This window comes from Tachysurus fulvidraco, chromosome 14, assembly GCF_022655615.1.
Source record: "Tachysurus fulvidraco isolate hzauxx_2018 chromosome 14, HZAU_PFXX_2.0, whole genome shotgun sequence".
NCBI lineage: Eukaryota > Metazoa > Chordata > Actinopteri > Siluriformes > Bagridae > Tachysurus > Tachysurus fulvidraco.
Window position 1 is genome coordinate 12,647,621 of NC_062531.1, and position 23,242 is coordinate 12,670,862.

At 38.9% G+C, this 23,242-nt stretch overlaps 2 protein-coding genes across 8 annotated transcripts in view; both read left to right on the top strand.

The window, feature by feature from the left end:
- The window catches only part of dock8 (dedicator of cytokinesis 8), a 53,002-nt gene extending 47,161 nt beyond the window's left edge, over positions 1-5,841 (top strand). For all 3 annotated transcript variants that reach the window (XM_027167432.2, XM_047800286.1, XM_047800285.1), the window contains 4 exons: positions 572-715; positions 1,159-1,265; positions 2,911-3,081; positions 3,837-5,841. In XM_027167432.2, coding sequence (XP_027023233.2) covers positions 572-715; positions 1,159-1,265; positions 2,911-3,081; positions 3,837-3,888 — 474 coding nt within the window. In that variant the 3' untranslated portion in view covers positions 3,889-5,841. The remainder of the gene's footprint in view (positions 1-571; positions 716-1,158; positions 1,266-2,910; positions 3,082-3,836) is intronic.
- Positions 5,842-7,127: 1,286 nt separating this feature from the next.
- Positions 7,128-23,242, top strand: part of aopep (aminopeptidase O (putative)) — a 72,881-nt gene continuing 56,766 nt past the window's right edge. Inside the window, exons 1-5 of one of the 5 annotated variants that reach the window (XR_003443895.2) lie at positions 7,128-7,344; positions 8,626-9,495; positions 10,332-10,498; positions 10,593-10,737; positions 10,818-11,126. Coding sequence is in view for 4 of the 5 variants with exons in the window: in XM_027167578.2 (XP_027023379.1) it covers positions 8,762-9,495; positions 10,332-10,498; positions 10,593-10,737; positions 10,818-11,126 (1,355 nt within the window). In the remaining variant the exon portion in view is untranslated. The other 4 variants (XM_027167578.2, XM_027167579.2, XM_047823029.1 and 1 more) reach the window with 4 other exon arrangements.

Consider the following 23,242-nt stretch of genomic DNA (forward strand, 5'->3'; position numbering starts at 1 on the left):
CTATACTCAAAGAGGCTGATGCAGCGGCGCTTTAATCCTTTACTCATTTTCTCATCTGTTTCTTTCATGCTAATACAACCATCTATCTTATCGTGCTCGTCCGCTCAAAGTTTACTGTAGATCCCATCGCAATACGACTAAACAACATTAGAAGTTGGTGAAGTAGAATAGAAGTGTTTGACCTTTTTTTTTTTTTTTTGCTCAGCTTTGTTATTTCTCATAACAGGATTTCTTACAACATTTTAAAGCTATATTTTTTCCCCTACTAAACGACATAGTTACTGCATTCGAAATGTCCCCCTGTGGCACGCAATGAATGACGTCTCACATGAATAAAGAAAATATAGCACCAATTAAAAAATCATTACTGGCATCACTGAACACATCTGATATATTTCTAGATAAACCATATAGTTAATGGATTTAGGTTGTTTTCCTTTAATCTTTGTGTATATGTGCTTGAACACTATAGCAGCTGTAGATCTTTTGTCATGTCATTGCAGGGAAAAGACATTTCTGAGGCAAAACTAAATGAGGTGCATTTGTAAAACTTAACATTTTCTTCCTGCAGTTTGATCTCACACCGATTGAGGTGGCTATTGAAGACATGCAGAACAAAACCCGCGAGCTGGCTATCGCTACGCACAAAGAGAAGCCAGATGCCAAGATGCTGCAGATGGTTTTGCAGGGCTCTGTAACCGCTACAGTTAACCAGGTCTGACAATCTCACCTGAAATATTCCTCACCTCATTCACGTTTATTTTGAAATCAGTAAATCAGGAAATCGTAGTGATATCATTCGGGAAAGTCAGTCTAAATAGTTTTAAAGTGATTTTGCCTTCCTGAGCCTGCCCATAGCCACAGAATAACAGTTTACAGCAGCGATTATGATACGTTTACTGTTCTGAGAATCTTGAGGAGATGGCTGTGGTTATATGATAAATGCCAATTGGAGGGACAACACAGGAAACGTATGGCAATCGCTCCACTCCAGGGCTGCTCAGCCACATCTCTCAGACAAAGGCCTATTCATGCTTTTCCCTTATGTGTTGACTTTACCTCGTGACCTCCAATATGCAAAGCATTCATTTTCTCTGTCAGTGCTGAGTTCAAGAGAGAAACCTCTTTCTTTTCCTCCCTCCCTTTCTGTCTCTTCAGGGACCATTAGAGGTAGCCCAGGTTTTTTTGAATGAAATCCCAGCAGACCCCAAACTCTACCGTCATCACAACAAACTACGCTTGTGTTTCAAAGAGTTCATCCTACGGTGAGTGTGGCATTTAAGATCTCTTAAGAAAGAGCAGGTTTTTTTTCAATGACTTTCCCGAGTAAAAACGGTACAGAACTGTTGCTTTGCTCCCACTGAACACTTAAGCACCTGAACAACAGAGTACCATTGTTGGTGTTTATAGACATTCTCTAAAAAGCTTACCAGAGACCTCTTTTTTTCATTTACTGAGTATTTTCTTTTGCAAAGAATGGTGCAGGCCAGCGTTTAATGTCCCTCAGCTGAACCTGATTTGTTACATCTTTAACATGCTTAAATAGAAACTCTAAATAAATGGACCTCAGAATGAAATGATTTTTTTAGGACACGTGGAGCTTCTGAGGCAATGTTTTACTTTGTCTTCTAAAAGTGGACAGATGTCAAAAGCCATGCTTAAATTTCTTCCAAAGTTCTAGCAAATAATTACTGTAATTTTTTAAATGTTTATTTTTTCCCCAATAATAAATATAAACTGGCATGACATATTATAAGGCACATTTCCTAGTGAATGCTATGGCTTGCTTCAGCACTATCCGGAGGGGGTGTGTGTGTGTGTGTGTGTGTGTGTGTGTGTGTGTGTGTGTGTGTGTGTGTGTGTGTGTCATTACAGAGTGATAGTGATAGTAGAGATTAGGAAACAGCTCCTTTCTGTAGTGTTCAGAGTACACTAGCTGTATTCATGGCGATTTAAAGGGATTCTCGATAAGCAATCAGCCAGAGGGATTTAATATGCAACATTTCACCCTAAGTTTTAAACACAACATGAAAGCAAGCGTTTTTCACATTCGATTACGGCAGACAACTGATCTTTACTGTGAGGCTGGACAAGATTACTTTGTGCTCAGGTGGTCTGTATGCTATTAAATTTGTATAAAATGTGTGTTTGGTGGTGGTTGTTCTTTTTTTTTTTTAAATAGGCTATCATTAATTCAGCATGTTTTCCCTAATCTGAATGCACTACGTGTACATTTCTTATAGTTGCCCCACTGTTTTAAAGGTTCTGTGGTTTTCTTTTAAGCCATTATTCATCTTATAGCTACAGCTAAGCTTCTAAGCTTCCAGCTCTGAAAAGGTCTCCAGGACCACAAATACCAAACTGATTTAAAACCTTTAAATCAAAATCGTTGCCCAGAAACCTAACTGAATTGGCTAATATGTGGTGGCTATTATAAATATAACTTATGGTGACCTAGTTAGATAGTTCAGTGCATTAATGCAGGGTAAATGAAATGAATAACAGATTCAGTTCCTGCCTCTCTGCTTGGAGTTTCTCTGGTTTCCTCCCTGAGTTTAATGACATGCGTTATTGTCTGATTGGCATCTCTAAATTGTCTCTATTGTGTGATTGGTTGTGTGAATGTGAGTGTGTGGGATTGTGCCATGTTAGCTAGTGCCCCACCCACTATGTCCCCTGCCTTGTGCCCCAAGTCCCCTGATCCAGGTTCCACACGATATAGGATAAGCTATATAGAAAATAGATGGAAGAAAACTTTTGTTTTGTGAAAGTCAGTAATGAATAGGATTTCTTTCTATTTCTGCTTGCTAAACCTACTGAATAACGGGAAGGAACTCTGCTAGTGATTAGTCCATCCCTAAATCATCCATCCTCCATGTGTGGCTCATTGTAAATGTATACGTGGTGCAGGTGTGGGGAAGCGGTCGAGAAGAATAAGCACCTGATTACACCAGACCAACGAGAGTATCAGCAGGAGCTGAAGAAGAACTACAATAAGCTGAGAGAGAACCTCAGGCCCATGCTGGAGAGGAAGATCCCTGAGCTCTACAAGCCCATCGTCAAACCTCGTTTAGAGAACAGGTACTACATATGTTCTCTTACGTGCTATAGGGCAAAACATGAAAGCAAAGTCCTCTGTTGAAATGGTAGTACAAACCATAGACAGATCCATACTTATGCTATTGCTGCTTAGTTTTAGCTTACTTTTAGTGCATTGAACTTCATGCTTCAGCCATAGCATTTTAGATTTGCTTTGGTGCTACAAGAGACCCCTGAAAAGGGCATTTTTGTGCTTTCACAGCTAAAGCAGCAGCAGTCAGATCACATGCAAATGAAAATTCATCTGAAAGAAATAAAAAAAAAAACTAATGAGAACACAGGATGTCTAGTTGGGTTTAATTTCATTATAGAGTTTTTAAAATTGACCTTTGAATTTACAGAAATTATTTTATTTATTTATTTATTTTTACATAAGTGCTTGAGGTCAGTTGAGTGTTTACGAGAAGCTAGAAGACAAAAACCAAATAGAAGAATTTGAGGAATGTTATCATCACATAGTGGTCATGTGTTATTGCCCCATTACTGCTGGAAATGCTCACTTCTGTCTGCATGAAGTATTTGAGTTCTGTGTGAATCCCAGATCTGATCCACACCAACACTGGACTTTCCCTTCACCCTGCTGTAGCTTAATGAATTTTCTCACAACTTCAGGTTCTGGAGATGTAGAAGTATAATCCTGATCTTGATGCCACTTTTATTTTCTGTGTCACATGTACTGTATAATGTGACTTCTAGCTGCCTTTTGAACCCCACATTTTTTGTCTTCTTTGGAACAGGGACTCAGTCAAACGACACAGCTTTCGACGGATTCCAGAAGACAGTTCATGATGTCGTGAGAATGGAGGAGAATGAGAGGAGAAAGTTCTCTAAAAGAGGGAGTTTCACCATTTGGACTGGAAGAGACGCTCCGCTGATGACTTGAGCACTTGAGCTTGAGTTTCATGCATAGTATTAAATGTTTTAAATTGTAATGTTGACATATTTCAGTAGGATGTTTTATCCCCTAAATTTTTCTTTCATCTTGCTGTTGTCCCACTAAAAACCTCTTGGGTATCATTTTTACCTGGTTGTCTTCTAGAACTGGTTTTTTTTTTTTATTATTAAATCCAGAGATTTAAATACCAGTTTGGACTCAAGTTTAAATATTAAACTTGAGTTTAATTCGTTTACTTAATTCACTGGCTCATAATTTAATTGAAATTGTAAATATTAATCTTGAGTGACTAAGGAAACACCACACCACTTTTGTTTTCATGAAATCAAGTTATATAACCGTTTATCATGCTTCTAAATAATCTGTATTTACTGTCAAATATTCCAGCACCTAGAACACTGTAGATAAAATACTTTATCACATGCCTAATGGGACTTTTTAATGACCTACAGTCATGGGAAGAAGAATGTACCCCCTTCTTCTGTTTTTATTATCTGCCTCCAAATATGAAGTGTGTGGGCCTCATCTACATCTTTACAAAATAACTTATTAATAATGTACGACAACAACAGGAAATAATTTAGAAAGCTGCACATTCACAGACATGCTACAATTGTTGCACTGTCTCAGGAAGCAGAGCCATAATGTTAGATAAAGGGATCAGTAGTAGTAGAAAGTTCTAGGTATATGTTTGGATGGGTATCAAGATGATGGAGCCACACCTGGTGAAGATTGGAGTAGCAAAACTGGCACTTAGTTGAGAGCATTTTCAGCTTGTCTGGCAGCTCCACTGTTTGAATCAATGGTGGCATTATGCACAAACCTTCTGGAGTATCCAAAATTCTTTTTATAACTTTTGTGAGGCATCTTTCTAATTAGACAGAAATTAATGTCACAGGGTGAATAAAACGCATCTTGACCAGAGAATCCATGGATATCTGGCTTTAGAGTTTTGGACAGTCTTTAAAAAATTAGGACTACAAATGTACTTCCAGATTAGGCTCAGATTTTACATAATGGTGGTCAACATGTTCCTCCTGAATCAGAGCCTCCTGAATCAGTGTCTCAAATTTCGTATGAAAAGATTATATAGACTTCCGTAGACATCTTATCCAGGAGAAGAAGAAATGGTAGAAAGATAATATGGTACCTATGCAGCTTCTGTGCTTGGCCCCCTAACGATTGCTTGATGTTGGTATTGAGCACCTAATTATTATTTAGGCACTGTTAAATAAAAAGATAGATATGAAGAAGGGTGCACTTTCTTTTTCCAATGAATGCATAGACTTATAGATTAGAGTGAAATACATCAAACAATAAACATCTCTACAAAATTCTACATGATATACAGGTATCAGTTGTCTAATGCAGTAAAGCAAGCGAGTATAAAAAGTTACGGTGCAAAGTGACTGTCTACATTCAAGTAGAGTAAAGGGAACAGAGACAGCTTACATAACCCCAGGAAAGAAAAGCCTGTGACTTATGTAAAGCCCACCTGCAGTAAATAGTGAACATTTGAGCCCCATGTGTTCTATTGTACACTCAGTGCCTCGTGGAGCAGATGGGAGGAATTTCTCATCTGCTGAGCCAGTGAAGTGAAATGACTGGATACTTGTGTACATGACGCTGCACAGAAACAGAACGTTTGTTGGAAATCTCCGAAAAAATGTCAGTGATTGAACCAGATATACTGAAATTCTAAAATAATGGTTCAGCTCTCTTTTGTTAGCAGAATTATAATAAAAGAACTGCACATTAAAATCATGTCTATACAAGATTTACAAACTGCCCTGGTTACATTAGACCTGATTCTTTATTCTTCAGGCTTTTGCTGCAATTAAATAATATATATAGATATATATATATTTTTAGCAGAGTTATATGAAATAGATGTATATATGTTTTGTTTTATTTATAGGAAGTTTGGATTCTCACTGGTACGAGCAGCACTTGCTGTAGTGTTCCAATTTACATGTCCTCATTACCTAACTCAAATTTGTCAATATCCTATATGAAATCAATCAACATTAGTCAAAACAAGTCACATTACAAAACACAGAGTGTGTGAAACAAATATGGATGGAGCATTGAATTACTGTATGTTTTTTGTATATTTTCTGGATTTTTATTAACTTAGATGTGCCATTTGTTCAGGAGCATTTTAGTTTTTTATTTTGCTGTGCCAATAAAACAAGCCCATTTGTCATACACAACACCGCAGATTGTAGTTTACTCTTTGTTTTTGGCAAGTAATCTGTATTGTTATGAACGTCCATGTACTATCTGTTACACATGTTGCTGCTCTTAACACTGTGAGAACTCTATGGCCTTTAGCGTGTTTCTCCAGCACAATATGGTTGTATATTTTTTTTGTATCATAATATTCCTATGCACTCAATAAAAAAAATAAATAAAAAAAAACTATTTAAGCTGTGTTGTCTGTTTCAGCTGTAGATACTTAAACATCTTAATAATTTTGGAACACAAACAGATTCAGAGCGCTGAGCAGATTTTACACATCTCTGCGACTACTGGTGACAGGAACAGCATTCTTATGAATGAATGTCGCTCAGTTGGTGTTTTGATGATTGAAATCCAATGACTGAGAAGATGATAGCAAATCATTTAGATACACGAATCATTTAATGAACATTGTTTTCCTGGAAGAGACCACTCTCAACAGGATAGAAACGTTTCATTGTAGGACAAAGGTGCTAGAGCTAAACCTTGAGACCAAAATAAATGGCTCCTACATCCTTACAGATCAGCATATATGTTGAGATATGTGGGTCATGGGTTCATGAATCATATCCAGCAGGATTTTATTTATTTGTGTGTGTTAAAGTGGGGGGAAATCACAACCTGACAGTATCAAATCTAATAGTTAACTGGACCATAATAATATCAGTTTGGACTATTGTGTTTGTGTCAGTGTGTTCTGTTTGTGGAAAGTACAGGAAATAACAACTATGTTCTAAAAAAAACAAAGCAATAAAACCAGCCAGGACAGTATTGTACACATGTAAACAATGAGCTAAATATGTACAGTACTGAGGAGGTCTGCAGATGAGACTCTCTTTCCGGCTATGGAACATGACGTATTTTAATATGCGACACAACATATGCCGCTTTCTTCTGTTAGTGGTCTGGCGTTGTTATTTTCTCTCTACCCGTTTTCCTGAAATACGGGTAAAGAGGAGCCTCATTGGCTAACTTTATCTTACGCTAAAGTTTTTGTCCAATTAGATGCAGAGGATGCAGCATGGACTTATATTAGTGCAGGAGGCGGGATGTTATGTTTCCGGATTGCGGTTTGGAAAAAAAAAAACACCGGGTACTGAGTGATACAGGTTTGTGGAAGCAACAACATGGATCACTAAACAACAAACTCTTTCAGACGTTTACCTTTTGTTGATATCCAAACTGTTTAATGAGTGAAAGACACGAGTTTACAAGCTGACTGACGGAAAACACAATTAAAGTGGTTTGTTAGACTTTTTATGAAGCAATACTGACAGCATTATGGGTTTGTAATTAACTACGTTGTTTGCGTATGCACAAATTATGTCACTGTTTATTAGAAATATATAAACGTTCTCTAGTTTAATAAAGCCCAGGGTGCGTTCAAGGAGCCGAACCGTCATTGACTGTTATGTAGCCTGCTGTGAACAGCGTTGCCAAATATTTGCCTCCTGTTGCGACCAATGAGGGACACGTCATGATTTGACCACTTACAGGTGCCTTTAACGTTATGGAATATCCACGAGATAGTTCTGCTATCTCGTATGTTATAGGAGATATAAACAGCAAAATCACCTAAATATGGTGATAAGTGAGTGATAAGTGAGTGATAAGTCAATGTGAAGGTTGGGATTTGACCCACAACTCTGTCAGGGTTTATACACTGGTACTGTGTTGACTGGACCTACTCTCTCGACAGGAGCTAGAAAGCTGTATTGAGTTTGAGACATTCTAGCAGACAGATGAACAAGCAAAGAAGTATTTTTTTCTGAGCAGATATTAGAGAATAATTCAGATTGCTCCTTGCTCTTTTCCTTTTAACAGTGAACTTTACAGTGCTCTTGAATGCATGAAGCATAAGCAATACGGTACTACACTGTATAGCCAAAAGTATGTGGACCCCTGACCCTGACACTCCTATGTTTCCATTCCAAACCCATAGGAGTTAACACTGAGTTTGTTCCCCGTTGCTTTAGTATTAATCTCCAATAATATTCTGTAAAAGAAATCCACTCGGTTTTGGAGCGTGGCTTTAGGAATTAGTTCTTTAAGTCTCAAGTACATTAGTGAGATTGGGCAGTGATGTCGGGCGAGGTCGCTTTGTGCACAGTCGGTATTCCAGTTCATCCCAAAAGTTAGGGCTCTGTGCAGGCCACTTGTGTTCTTCCACTTTAACCTTGACAAGCCATGTCTTTATGGGGCTCACTTTGTGTGCAATGGCATTGTCATGATGGAACATGTTTGGGGCATTTAGTTTCAGTGTCACAAACTATTTAATGCTGCAGCATACAAAGTCAACTCAGAAGATTGTGTGCTTTAAACTTTGTGGCAAACCTTTACATACATTAGGCCATTTACTGCGTTTATGACTCTTAATTTTTCATTTTCAGAGGGACAATACTTGAGGCCTGGATTATTCATATAAATGCCAGTTACCATGGAATAAGTATCCGAACATTATTTACATCATACCATACCATATACTGGGATGTTATGCTGAACAAAAAATTATACGTATGTTGAAAGATGGAGTCTAATCAGCAGGTTGATTTGGAGCCCAATAAGGATGACCTGCCTTTGAGAGCTAACACAAACCATATACTTGTCAGACACTATGTGCTGGACCTCAGTGTTGACTTTCAGACAGAGGTCATTGGAGGAAGTATTGTTCTGTTCCTCGAGCCTTGTAAAGGACCCAGCAGGACAGTGGAGTTAGATTTGGTATCCCAAGTCCAAAAAGGTGATCTAAACACTCCATATATTTATGGTGAAAATGCCAGAGGCTTTAGAAGTCCTTCACCTGAACCTGAAATCTTATCACAAGGAAGCCAAAATGATGCCAGGAACACGTCATGGGATGATGTGAGTAAAGACTTCACCTTGATTTTAGATTGTTGTGACCTGTCTGTGTCCAAAGTGGAAGAAGTGGATGTGTGCACTGTTTCTGAACTCTGGAACCTTCTAGAAGTTGATAAGGTGGCTCTGGACTCTACTCAGGATTCCTCGTTTGGTTTAGTGCAGAGACTCATGTCTATTCCTTCAGCCAGATGGAGACAGCAGCAGGATCTGTATCTCCAGTGTAGCTGTGCCCAGGCTGTCAATCCAGCTGAGCCTTTACTTTTTCACATTGACAAGTGGAGCCTTCAAATCAGGAAGAAGGGGGTTCAATCCCCTCATGCCTTCCCTTGTGCACTCAGGATCTGGTACAAGACAAAGCCCTCAGGGGGCTCTGTAAGGTGGACCAAGGACCAGGATGGCAGGTAAGAACAGACATTTTAATAATAATTGAATGTACAAAGAATTGAGTATATCTTATTGGTTTTATGTTATTAATACATTGTTTGATTCATTGTTTGTTCTGATTACTAGGTGTGTTAATATTTTCACTGTTCACTCTACCATGTATCTTTAGACCAGCACATCATATGGACCCCAAGCACACACTTTCAACACTCATTCTTTTATAGAGCCATTTAGCAAAATCCACCAACTTCCATGTTTGCGGGAGTCGGAAGGAAAACTGGAGACAGGGATATAATGCAAAACTCAGTGGAGTAGCATCGACAAAGCGATTTGATCTGTTTCTTTCCTAATACTATTCACCTTTTATTAATATTCATCAAGCACAATCACAGTGTTCATTAATATGCATTAGATAATTTATTACCTAATAGTCTTCTGTAACTGGTTCCAGTTTTAGGCCAGAGCTTAAATTTGTTGCATGATTAAAGGCTTGTGACTTGACTTGACTGGTGTGTGCAGTGTACAGGCTTGTATGTTAATAAAAAGAATTGCTTGCATAACAAATAATTCTAAACTGTGTTTTAAATAGGGAGAGTTTTTGTCATTGAACAGGAGAACTACATTAGGTTCACATTTTCTCCATACGTTCTTAAAAAACATATAGTCTGTGGTGATTAATGTTGTTCAAGCTGTATAGCTGCAGTCAGAAAAATGTGGTGCTAATATGATGATTTTTTTTTGCCTAGTTACTATGGAAACCACTCGAATAGTGAGTAAGATCCGAATAAATGTAATTGATCTTTTTTTAAGTTTTAATATATAGTGTTGTTGTCTTCCTTTCTCGCATGTTTAGGTGTTGTGTTTACACCATGGGCTCACCAATCAATAACAGGGCTCTCTTCCCGTGCCAAGAACCACCTGTTGCAATGTCAACGTGGCAAGCCCATGTAAAAGCCCCGTGTGAATATATGGTTCTGATGAGTGGTGAGAATCAGCCTGTTCCTGTACCTGACAAGAAAGGTGAAATAAAAAGCTCTAATAAGTTCTGGTTTCAGCTTAAACGACTACCCCAACCAATGTCTTCTGGATAATAGTTTTCCTCTCATTTTATCAGGTTTTTTCCAGTGGGATTATTACGTTACTATGCCAATGCCTGCCTCGACTTTTACTATAGCTGTTGGTAAGTGGCAGGAAGCCAAATCATTGCCTCACAACCATGAAGAGGTGAAAAGTGAGGAGCCTTGTGCAAAATCAGACCCGTGAGTTATTCCTCTCTGTTTAGCATATGATGTGAATTTGTTTCTGTTGTACTGAAACCTTTGACACTTGTGTTTTACAGCAAAAACTTTGGTTCTCAGGCCAATTTAGTAGATAATCAAAGCCCACATTACAAGGAGGAAGATGAGAAGGAGTTTTGCGCCCATTTAGATTATCCATGTCGTTTCACACACAGAGGTTCAATCACCCAGGTGGTCATACCCCACCGGGTTTTTGCACCATCCTGTCACCTGAAGAAGGCTGAATCCACACTACTGCCTCTTTTGCCTTTCTGTTTGGCTGCTGCTCACTCTGTATTAGGCATCCACCCATTCTCACGCCTGGATGTGCTCATTGTTCCTCCAGGGTTCTCCAGTCTGGGCATGGCCAGGTAGGTCTATTAGGTGGCTTTATTATACATTCTACATCATGTGTAATGCAATGCAATTGCCAGGTCCATGTGTTTCCTGTGAAACCAAACAGCATTAAAAAGATAAGCATCACTAACATCAGTCCCAGTCAGCGGTAATCCTTGTTGTCTTTTGTACATACTTTCCATGTTTACTCTGCATTGTGTTTCTGGTATTTTCCACTGTAAGCTGGGATGTCGATCTGAAAGGAACATTAATGCACCTAGCATTGTGTCACAGTTCCTTTGGCAGTCAGTGAACTATGCAACTTGTCGTACCAGACACTATTTTAGGTGATTCACAAACACACTTACACACTTTGTTTAGTCTTTCTGGTGGAGGTTTTTTGTTGTTGTTGAAAATCCAATCCGCTTCAGTATTCATCAAATCAAAAAACAAATATCTATGTTGTGCATGTTAAACACCTTTGTACACCACTCACAGCATCTGAGGTGGTCTGAAAGTTTTAGTAGATTTTTTTTAAAGAGCTTTATTATAATAAGTGAAAAATGGTTAGTATAATTTTTGCTCTAAAGAGCAAATTGTACAAAATGAGCAGTAGTGTAACGTATTCCTCCTTTATAATATATTATGAAACCATGCTTTCTCAAGCTTTGCATATTTTAATAAAGTAAACGAAATCTAAATATGGGGCTAAAAATTTAACTTATAATTTGGAATGACTCATATCCTGAAAAATAAGCAAAAATGTTAGAAGGGAGGTTGTTTAGCTGCACGTCGAGTAAACATGCACTTGGGTGGCCGTAGGTGTGTTTTTGTGCTTCCCACCATCGCTCTGGCCAGGATTACATGTTCCACAGGAAATAAAGTCATTACACACTGCCTTCGGCAGGTTCCAGTCATTTACCAGGCAGAAAATGTCCCAATCTAATTAGTAGTAGGCATATAAGCTATGGGGTGGTCATTCTGCCACTGATTTTCTTTTCCAAAGTTTGCCATGACCCAAGATTAAACATGAAACTCCACAGTTCTTTGAGTTGACATCTGGAGGAAATTTATCTTATATTAGTCACCTCACAGCTTATTATAACCTGGATTTTACTAAGAGACACTGGATGACAGCAGTAATGTTGTTAGTGAGAGAAACAGATTGTCACTCCTTCCTTCCTTTTGCACTGTGTGAGACACAGCAGTAGTTGGGTCACCTCCTCTGGGAATGGTACAGTCCTCCAGGTCTTATTTTGAAAAGCCAGGTTGAACCAAATCTGAGGAAGTCGAGTGGTCAACAAATTCGGCCTGGGGTGGGAGAGGGGTGCATTGAGATGCCATTCCCCCAGGATGTGGGAGAGGATGTGTAGATTATTTCCAGCAACAAAAGCCATTAGCTCCTGGAACTACTTCAGAGAAAGGAGCTATTTAATCCAAAAACTGGGAAGTATGTGGGCTTGAGTCCTTGGGGCAAAGCCAGATGCTGTTTTTATATCATGTTAGTTCATTTATAGTCAGCATTTGGGACACAGTAAACAGGGGGGCATAGTCCTTAGTGAGATAAGAAAAAGGGGAGGGCAGGAAACTAAAGATTAAAAAGTGTGTGTGTTTCATGCACTCTGTTTTTTCATGCTGTACCCCCATAACCCCTGTGTTCTCTCAGCATCATGATGAAAAGGGCCCACAGAAAACTTATCACAAACCTCTTCCTGTTGCAGAATTATCCTTGTGTTGATTAAGGATGTCATAGGAAATACGTCTGGGTTGCATGTGCCAATCGCTCTGGTGTGTATTGTTGAAAAGTCACGTAGAGCAGTTCTAGAAGACTGCTTGAGTGATGTAATAACACACTCAGAGGAATGTTTATCTCCTCATCTCCAGCACGTCATGACGCAGGCGTTGGTTGACACACAGGAAGGGCCTGTCCTTTTTCCTGGTCTTTTGAATCTACTTAAATTGTGTCCCTTACAATATTTTTTTTATGCAGTAGCAGGACATAGTTGGAATATTTTTAGCTTAAGATGTGCAAATATGGGCAACAGTTGCTCTCGGATAGGGATTCCTCAATTCTGGACAAACAAAAGGCCTGTTTTCACACACAGTGTCAAAGGAGTCTGGTGCTACAGAACTCTATACCTTTTTTTTTTTTGAAAAATGAAAAATGAATTATCATTATCAGTTAGTAATATGCTGTGGGAAAAGGTATCACTTAAAGGGACGGTTTAGAACACATGATTAGTAAGATACTACTTTTAATCTAATTAATTTAGTTAATATTAGCACGCTACTTGGGTAGCTTTTTTGAGTGGACACTTGCTGAAATAATTATTAGGATAACTTTTTTATAATAACACATTTACAATTTTGACCTATGTTCTAATATCATGCTTCCACTTTCACAGCCTTACCAAACACTTCTGTTAAACATTATCCAACATAAATAGCATATCATGGGCAATTACCAAGCAATTACTTTGTTTCTGTTATAGTTGTTGACCTTATATAAGATGGTAGTTCTTTCAGAACTTAAAAGTATTCAACATTGGTGTTTTCAGACCCTTTTAAGTCTTTTGTTCGATGGCAGAAGAGGTGAAGTATTCTGAGAATTAACAAGTCGTAAAACCATCCTTTAAGATCAGACTCTCATAAACCTGCCACCCACCAAGTGTTTTATGTTTCCCACCTGCTGAATGGCCTCATGAAAAATTACCAGAAGGTCTTTACCGTTTCACTTGTCTTCTGAAGCTAGAAAAAAAAAAAAAAAGTTGTTTTCTATAGGCAGGGTGTGGTCATACCTGTCTATCGAAAGACTGAGAGGAAGAAGATGAACCCAGAATATATGTAAAGGTCTTGGCTAGGTGAGATGCCTGCTGTATTTCGGTCTCATGTTTCACTACAGTATATAAGCTGGACATCCCTGGATTGTTACCTTAAATGTAAGTGAGTGTCTTTAAAAGAGAATTTTAATTAGCAAGAAACTGCTTACAGGGAATTTACTCTTGGAGGGATGCTGTATTTACATGTCTAAAGCCCTATTAAGAATCCTTGTCCGCCATGGTAAACATGCCTCAGTGAGATGCTTATGTCCATTTGTAACAGGTAGACTACAAGGTGCCTAATTCAAGCCTGAGATCAGATTTGCTAGACTAAATTGTCCCTGGTTCTAAATTTGCGTGTGCACAGTGCTCTGTGATAGACCGGAGTCCCATCCACTGCCAGTACAGGACAAGATCCGGATTTACAGTGAATGATTAATTCATTTATTCAATCAATCAGTCAGTCAATTAGAATGAAATGCTGAAATGTTATGTAGGCTTGTACCAGGGTTTTGCACCAGCACATCAGTGTTTAAAATATTATTATCTAACTGTTGACTAACTGTTGCCTTGTGTGATATAACGAGAAACATATTATCAATAAGACAAGGAAATACTTTAAACCCTTTTTGATGATATATTGGCACACTGATGATATATTGCACTTGTTCCCTCACTCACTTTTCCTGGTTCAGGGTTGTAGTGGATCCAGAGTCTACCTTACGAACACTACGAACCACGAGACAGGATTAAATCCTGGATGGGATTCCATTTCAGTGCCACTAGAATAGATTTTTCATTCATGAACTTAGTTCAGTGCTACTTTATAGTCACCATGTTTTGTGGATTGCTACTAGCATGTTGAAGAAAGATGGATTATTTCAAATTATGGAGAAAAGTTATTTGTTGGTTCTGTTACAGTTTTGGGTACATAAATGACCTGTCTATTGTGCCACTTGATTAATAGATACCAATCATTTAGTTTAACGATGAAGTTGCTGTCAAGCACCATAGATCCGTCTGAATGACACCCTAATTTGAAAAACAATGCACAACAATTTAAAACATAAAATACAGAGTGCAAATGCAAATGATTTGCCCTTGTGTTTTTGTACACATCGGAACGACTAATTTGAAGCTGTATAACTGCTTAAAACAGACCCCTTTGTGTAGGCTTAATTATCATGAAGCTGCCAATGTTAGGCAAATTAACACCAGACCCTTATATACATTTTAAATGTTTATAAAATTCATGTTGTGTCTGATTGGATATGCTAATTTGAGATCACTTATAATCTACACCTAGACAGTGAAGAGCTCAGTCACTTTATTTTTTCCATAGCAATCCTTTCTACCTCATAAAATATAAAAGGAATATATATGTAGACAGGTGACATAGTAAAGGAAAAAAACATCATGCTTTGGTGCATTTGATTTTGTTCAATTGTTCCCTTAAAGGAAAAATCAATACATTTACAGCATTTGGCAGACGCCCTTATCCAGAGCGACGTACATAAGTGCTTAAATATTGAACATTGAATACATTAATGCTGGTTCACTAAGTTACATACTTAAGATACCATGAATTTAAAACATTTGTTCAAAGTTACAATGAAAGTGTCAAAGGTTGTGTGTGGGTTTTTATATATTTATTTGTTTGTTTATTTATTTTTAAAATGCAAAAGATAAGGAAAGAAGTGCTAGTTGAAGTGTTTCCTGAATAAGTATGTCTTCAACCGCCACTTGAAAATAGCCAGTGACTCAGCTGTCCGGACCTCTAGGGGAAGTTCATTCCACCACCTTGGTGCCAGAACAGAGAAGAGTCTTGTAGTATACTTGCCTCTTACCCTGAGAGATGGTGGAACCAGTCGAGCAGTGCTGGTAGATCGGAGAGTGCGGGGTGCAGTGACAAGGGCTTTGAGGTAAAAGGGAACTGGTCCGTTTTTGGCTTTGTAAGCCAGCATCAGTGTTTGAATCTGATGCATGCAGTTACTGGAAGCCAGTGGAGGGATCGCAGCAGCAGGTTGAAAAGAAGCCTTGCAGCTGCATTTTGGATCATTTGCAGAGGACGGATCGCGTTCATAGGTAGACCTGCCAGCAGTGCATTGCAGTAATCCAGTCTAGAAATGACAAGAGACTGAACAAGTACCTGAGCAGCCTGTGTGGACAAAAATGGCAGAATCCTTCTAATGTTGTAGAGAACATACCCACATGAGCGAGTCACATTAATAACATGAGAGGAAAAGGACAGTTGATTGTCCATGGTTACCCGAAGGTTACGAGCTGTGACTGAGGGGGAGATCAGATCATTGTGCAAGGATATAGCAAGATCATGACCTGGGGATGAATCACCTGGGATGAACAGCAGTTCAGTTTTGCTAGGATTGAGCTTTAACTGAAGAGCAGTCATACATGATGAAATTTCTGCCAGAAATGCTGAGATCTGATCAGAAGCTGTGGTATCTGAGTGTTGGAAAGAGAAGATAAGTTGTGTATCATCAGCATAGCAGTGGTAAGAGAACGCATGTGAGGAAATACCTTCACCAAGAGAGTGAGTATACAGGGAGAAAAGAAGAGGACCAAGTACTGAGCCCTGTGGGACACCAGTGGAGAGTCTGCGTGGAGCAGATGTCACTCCCCTCCATGTTACCTGATATGAGCGTCCTTCCAGGTAGGAAGCGAACCATTCCCAAGCTGATCCGCAAATCCCAAGACTCCTGAGGGTGCACAAGGGAGTCTTGTGGTTGACCATATCAAATGCTGCTGAAAGGTCAAGGAGGATAAGGACGGATGATAGTTTGGCTGATCTAGCAGCATGTAGTTTACAAAAGTATAAAAAATACCACATTAAAACTGACCACATTTCTACTGAAACAATTCTACTTTGATGGGCAAAGTACAAGATACAAGGGCTCACTGAATGTTGAGCATGAGAATGATGTAAATATTATGTAATGGGCCTCAAGTTTGGCAAATGTAAACCCAGACGAACAATTTTATGTGATTTTGAACCAATAGGTTGGTGAGCACACTCAACCAATCATCAGGACACCCACGGAAGAAATATCTTTCGTAAGAATGGAGTTTATTCCTCCAGTTTAGTTCCAGCTACATGTAGAATCTGCTAAAGGCAAACTGAGGTTGGATTGGCAAGTCATTATAGCCCTTTAATAAGACTCCATATGTTGGCTTTACTTTTCATCTGTCACATCTCTAGTAAGTCCACCCATGTTACTAGTGGCAGCTGGAACTAGATAACTTTGTGTCTGCTATCTTAGATTATACCTTTTGTAGGCCTTCTTTTTTCAGCTGATTATCCCCACAGAACTTTGGAAAACATGGAAGCTTATAATTCCATGTAATACCTTGTTCGTGACCTGTCTGCATCTCTTTGAAGAAGCTTGGCATTATTTCTAGGATGAGTTCAGCCCTAGGCTTTGGACCCGTATGTTTGCTCACTTGAGCTGATCAAGCACTCTTAAAATGACCATATGGGGGAAGGAGAGTTGAGTCCCAGGGGTGCAGAGTATAATGTGGGCGATGGACGTGAAGCTTTTGGAATGTGCTGGACCAGCCAGGCCTAAAGGGAGGCTGAGATAACACCATTTAAATAGTGTTCTCATTCTTTCTTTCAATCTCTCTCTCTCTCTCTCTCTCTCTCTCTCTCTCTCTCTCCCTCTCTCTGTTTCTCTCTCTCTGTCTCTCTCTCTCTCACACACACACACACACACACACTTTCTCTGAGGCTCCTTTCTTTCTATTCTCCACTCCTCTATGATTGCTGAGTAACCTAAGAAGTGTGCGACAGAAACCGAGTCTTTTATAGCAAAGGGACTTTGGCACGAAAGACAGCTGTTAATCAAATTGTCAGGGATGAGGCGTTTTTCTCTGAAAGTCTTTAGTGGGGGAATTTTTTGCTCCCCCCTTTACATTCCAGCCACCATGTGTACTCACAAACCCCAGCAAATGAAAGAATGCTGAGCAGACCTGCACCTGGTATAAAGTTGGTGTGTTTCAGAGGACTGTTTTATAGGCATAGGCAAGGCAAAGGCAGGACATTCAGCTTCTTGTTTTTCTTTCCCTCTCTGTCGTGATTTCTCTTTCCTACTCTTAATTTTTTCCAAGCTCATTTTTGGGCTTACTGTTGTGTACAGAAGCTTCCTTTTAATGAAGATAGCATGGTTTAATGTACAATGCCCACTGTTATTAATGGGTACATTCTTGCCTTGTTATCATCAACATTCAGGCACTGTGTCTCTTGTCTCCTGAAGAGTCTGGCCTGAACTGAGGCCATATATAGCCACTTATCAAAGCTGAGAAACTATCTACAGACCTTTAACTCTTTCTTATAACTTTGAAATAAATCTGAGGTCTTCTTTTGATACTGTGAATGCAATAAAAGGAAAAACGTCCAACTGATTGGTACTGAGGGTTTACTTTAGCTGAATTGAGGTAATGGAAATGCTAGCAAATTGCTCAAGCTGTTATTTCTCACATACTGGGGATGTGCACAGGTAAGAAGCCACTGGAAATTCCACTGCGAAAAACATACAAAATGGATGAGGCCATTCAAAGCTTGTGCTCATATTCACTTTCTGTTTACACTCTTTCATTCCATGACACCCGGAGAAGGCCTGTCGTTCCACTTAATCTGATTTCACAAGGCCAAAAGAACTGCCCTTCCTCCTTAGACCTCCGCTGAGACACATAACTGAAGTTCAAGCTCAGAGATTCCTTAAATCCACACTGCAGACAGATAGCGGATATTATTGCTAGGGATTTTGACTGACCATTTTTTCTTGTGGTTTCAGGATCAAAGCCTGAAAGAAAAAAAAACGAGACGCACAATCTCACAAGGAAAAGTGTTCAGATTGTTTGCAAACAGAGAAATGACTGGGTAGCCAGACAGCTGCGAGGTTAATTGCATTGTAGACTTTGTATTGGCAGCATTTCACTAGCAGATCATTAGTCTTTCACTGGAATCCTGGCTTTGCAGACCTCAAACTGTGTGCTGTTTAAGATGATGGCCATCAATATTTCAGACTGGATCTCTGTCTGGAGCACCAAATTGGACTATAAGTTGTTCTTTATGTACTACTAGGGTCTGAATCAAGCTGAGTTTATTTTGGCTGAGGGGCTGATTTAAGGTAGTGGGAATGGTAGCAGATTACTTAAGCCATAGACTTCACAGTACCAGGTGTGAGTATAAAGCCATTGCGTAGCCTCTGCAAATGATCTACCACCCAATTGCACGACTTGGGTCCAATTATAATTACTGATATCAAATTAAATGTGATGTACTGTATGGATTAACAAAACTGTCTAACTTGATTTTTGTTAAGTGGGGCTGTGGAGGACTAACCCCTTTTCTAAACATTATTAAAGCTGACAGAGGAAGGCATTTCCACTTTTTATGAATACAGTCCTTTGGCATTCCTGAGTGATGGTCTCACTCTTATGCCTCATAGTTAACCTTGAAATATGCGAGGTAGCCCATGAAAAGTTCAAAGGGAAGGTGTGAGAGAGGTCTCACAATATAAACACTCTTTTTCAAAGACCTGCTTTTGTAAAAGACACTGCTGAGTAGCAAGTGTACAGTCAAGTCGAGTAGTGAAAGAAAACTTGTCTTCAGGAGGCATTCTCATGCATACCTGCACATGGGAACCCTTGCCAAAAGAAAAGGGGTGGGCCTTAAAGGGATCGCTTCAGACGTCCCTTCAGGCATGTTACAAAATGGGGGCAAATAGATTTGTGAAGTCATGACTATAGTCAAATATATGTTCGGTTAGGTCAGTTACTGAAACAAGGCAAGTAATTGTGTGTATGTGTATGTGTGTAAAGATAGTTGTACAGTAGAGAGTTAAATAATGTTGTATGTGTTTATTGAACAGAACAAGTTATAGCCTTAGGACAGTCCTACTGTAGGATAGTGTCACATAACAAGCTTAAACTTATGTGATTGGATCACAATTACTTTTTGACCAATGGAATCTAATGCCCTTTTGATTTGCTGGCCATTCAAGATGGACACAATCATGGAACATGTATCACCATAGATTTTTTTACCACAAAAACAGGAACTGAAACAAATGGAGGTCCATTGGTGAAGTTATCACGCTGCCCCATGCTAGCTCTATGATCATTTTCCTCAGAGGATGAGCAAAAACAGGTTGCCCATCCATCATGACTTTGTTTTCAAGTAAAAAAAAAAAAGAATTTAAATCTAATACATTTCCACAGATAACGGTGTAATTTACACTTGGATGTACAGAATATTTTATTATAAGATGTATTGCAAAGATCGGGGAAAAGCATGGGAGTTTTTGCCCCAGAAATATATGTGCTTCATAGAAACACATAAAGGCAAAGAAAAAGAAGAAAAATGTGTCTCTCGTTTCTAATGCCTGAATTATTTTGTGCTACTGTAGTTTCAGGTCTTCTGTGTGGTTTTTGGATGTAGTTGGACTAAAACCTGGCAAACACACCTGCTGTATTGAACACAGTTGAACAAATGTACATTTAACACCACTCCAAACAAGCTGCTTGACAGCATTATGGATGAATACGTTATCGGCCCTCAAGTGCTACTTGCAAGGTTGTTGAAAAGTATTATATAGTAGCATAAATCAAGAATAGTAGCCTCTTAACAAAATTTTGTTTGAGGCAACTTTATCCTTCTCCTAAAGTCTATAGTCATGAGCTAATGCTGATAGCTGCAACACAGGCGCACACTTATTATAAATTTGGAACATTTAATTTAAAAAAAAAAAAAGGATCTAGTTCCAAACTAAACAAAAGTTTATCTCAATGCAAAATGCTTACTTTTAAGTAGGTGTTTAAATGACAACCAAGTGTTTACTTGCCACTCTTTTAAATCACTTCTCTAATAGCTTATAAATGCAATGCTATAAACCTTTTTTGGTGGGTTTTTTGTGTTCAAAAATTTGTTTTGCAGAGTACTGATTAAACTGCAGCCTTCAAACTGCAGCCTAAAGTGTGTGGCCAGCTAAATGTGCAAAAAGGCCAAGAACGCTTGTTGTAAACAGAACATCCTGTAGATCAGAGTGCTTTGGAGAGCAGACACACACACACAGAAATTCCAGGACCTTTTCTATAGAAATGAATCAGCTACAACCTTAAAACTCCTGACGGGTGAAGTGAATAACATTGATTGTTTCATTACAGTTGCCGAGGGATGGGATATATTAGGCATCAAGTGAACAGTCAGTTTTCCAAGTTGATGCCTTGGAAACAAGGAAAATGGCCAAGTCTAAGGATCTGAGTGACTTTGATAAAGGAAAACTTGTGATGTTAGACAACTGGGACAGAGCATCTCAGAGCATTGTGAGGTGTTCCCGGTATGCAGTGGATTGTATTCACCAACAGTGCAGAGGAAGTGTGATGCTCTAAGTAATGTTTTGTTGGGAAATGTTTTGGCTCCTGGGATTTATGTGGATGTTATTTGAATTGTTTTACCTACCTCAATATACATGTGCATATCAATAAATAAAAATTTTGTGGAAAAGTTCATTTATTTCAGTAATAGTGAAACTTATGTATTATATAAATTCAGTACACACAGACTAAAGTAGTTTAAGTTGTTGGTTCTTTTAATTGTGATGATTTTGGCTCACATTGAACAAAAACCCACCAATTCTCAAACAATTTGAATTTGGTAACATGCCAGTCAGCTAATCAAACCAAAACACCTGCAAAGGTTTCCTGAGCCATCAAAATGGTCTCTCAATTTGGTTCACTAGGCTACACAATCATGGCGAAGTCTGCTAATCTGACAGTTGTCCAGAAGACAATCACTGACACCCTTCACAAGGAGGGTAAGCCACAAACATTCATTGCAGAAGAAGCTGGCTGTTCACAGAGTGCTGTATTCAAGTATGTTAACAGAAAGTTGAGTATAAGGAAAAAGTGTGGAAGAAAAAGATGCACTTGAGAAGCTTTTCAAGCAAAATCGATTCAAGAATTTGGGAGTTGATCTTTACAAGGAATGGACTGAGGCTCAAGGCATCAAGAGCTACCACACACAGACGTGTCAAGGAATTTAGCTACAGTTGTTGTATTCCTCTTGTTAAGCCACTCCTGAGCCACCGACATCATCAGAGGCATCTTAGCTGAGCTAAGGAGAAGAAGAACTGGACTGTTTCTCAGTGGTCCAAAGTCCTATTTTCAGATGAGAGCAAGTTTTGTATTTCATTTGGGAAAAAAGGTCCCAGAGTCTGGATGGCTGTTGGGTGGAGAAGATCATAGCCCAAGTTGCTTGAAGTCCAGTGTTACGTTTCCACCGTCTGCGATGATTTGGGGTGCAATGTCATCTGCTGGTGTTGGTCCACTGTGTTTTTTGAAAACCAAAGTCACTGCACCTGTTTACCAAGAAATTTCAGAGCACTTCATGCTTCCTTCTGCTGACCAGCTTTTTAAAGATGCTGATTTTATTTTTCTGCAGGATTTGGCACCTGCCCAGACTGCCAAAAGCACCAAAAGTTGGTTAAATGACCATAGTGTTATTGTGCTTGAGTGGCCACAAACACCATGAATCTGAGGCAGTAATTAAAGAAAAAGGAGCCAATACCAAGTATTGAGTACATGTACAGTAAATGAACATACTTTCCAGAAGGACAGCAATTTACTAAAAATGTTTTTTTTTTTATTGGTCTTATGAAATATTCTAATTTTGAGATTGAATTAATGGGTTTTTGTTAAATGTGATTGAATTAAAATAACCAAAGACTTAATCTACTCCAGTCTGTGTGTAGTGAGTTTATATAATACATGAGTTTCACTATTCGAGTTGAATTACTGAAATAAATGAACTTTTCCACGACATTCTAATTTATTGAGATGCACCTGTATTTGCACATCAAGTTGACCCTTTTATGGCAGCAGTATATCCTAATGGAAGTGGCCTCTTATAGCAGGATAATGCTCCTTGCCACACTGCAAACAATTTTCAGAAATGGTATGAGGAACATGATGAAGAGCACAAGGTGTACTCCGCCTCCAAAAACTAGTCTGATACGTGAAGGCACCACCTCACAACTTACAGGACTTAAAGGATCTGCTTATGCCAGTAGCAACAGCACACCTTAAGAGGTCTTGTGGAGTCAATGCCTAGTTGTGACAGCACTGTTTTGGAGGCACAAGAGGAACTATATTAGATAGGTGGGCTCAATATTATAAAGGTGGTTTTAATAGGAAATGAAATCAGATTCTGAGAATGTCTAGCATTTTATTTTGTCATGAAACTGAGTTTAGTTAAAACGTCTTTAAAAATAATCATTAATTGTCATTTTGTCTTGAGCTTTTATGCTAAAACC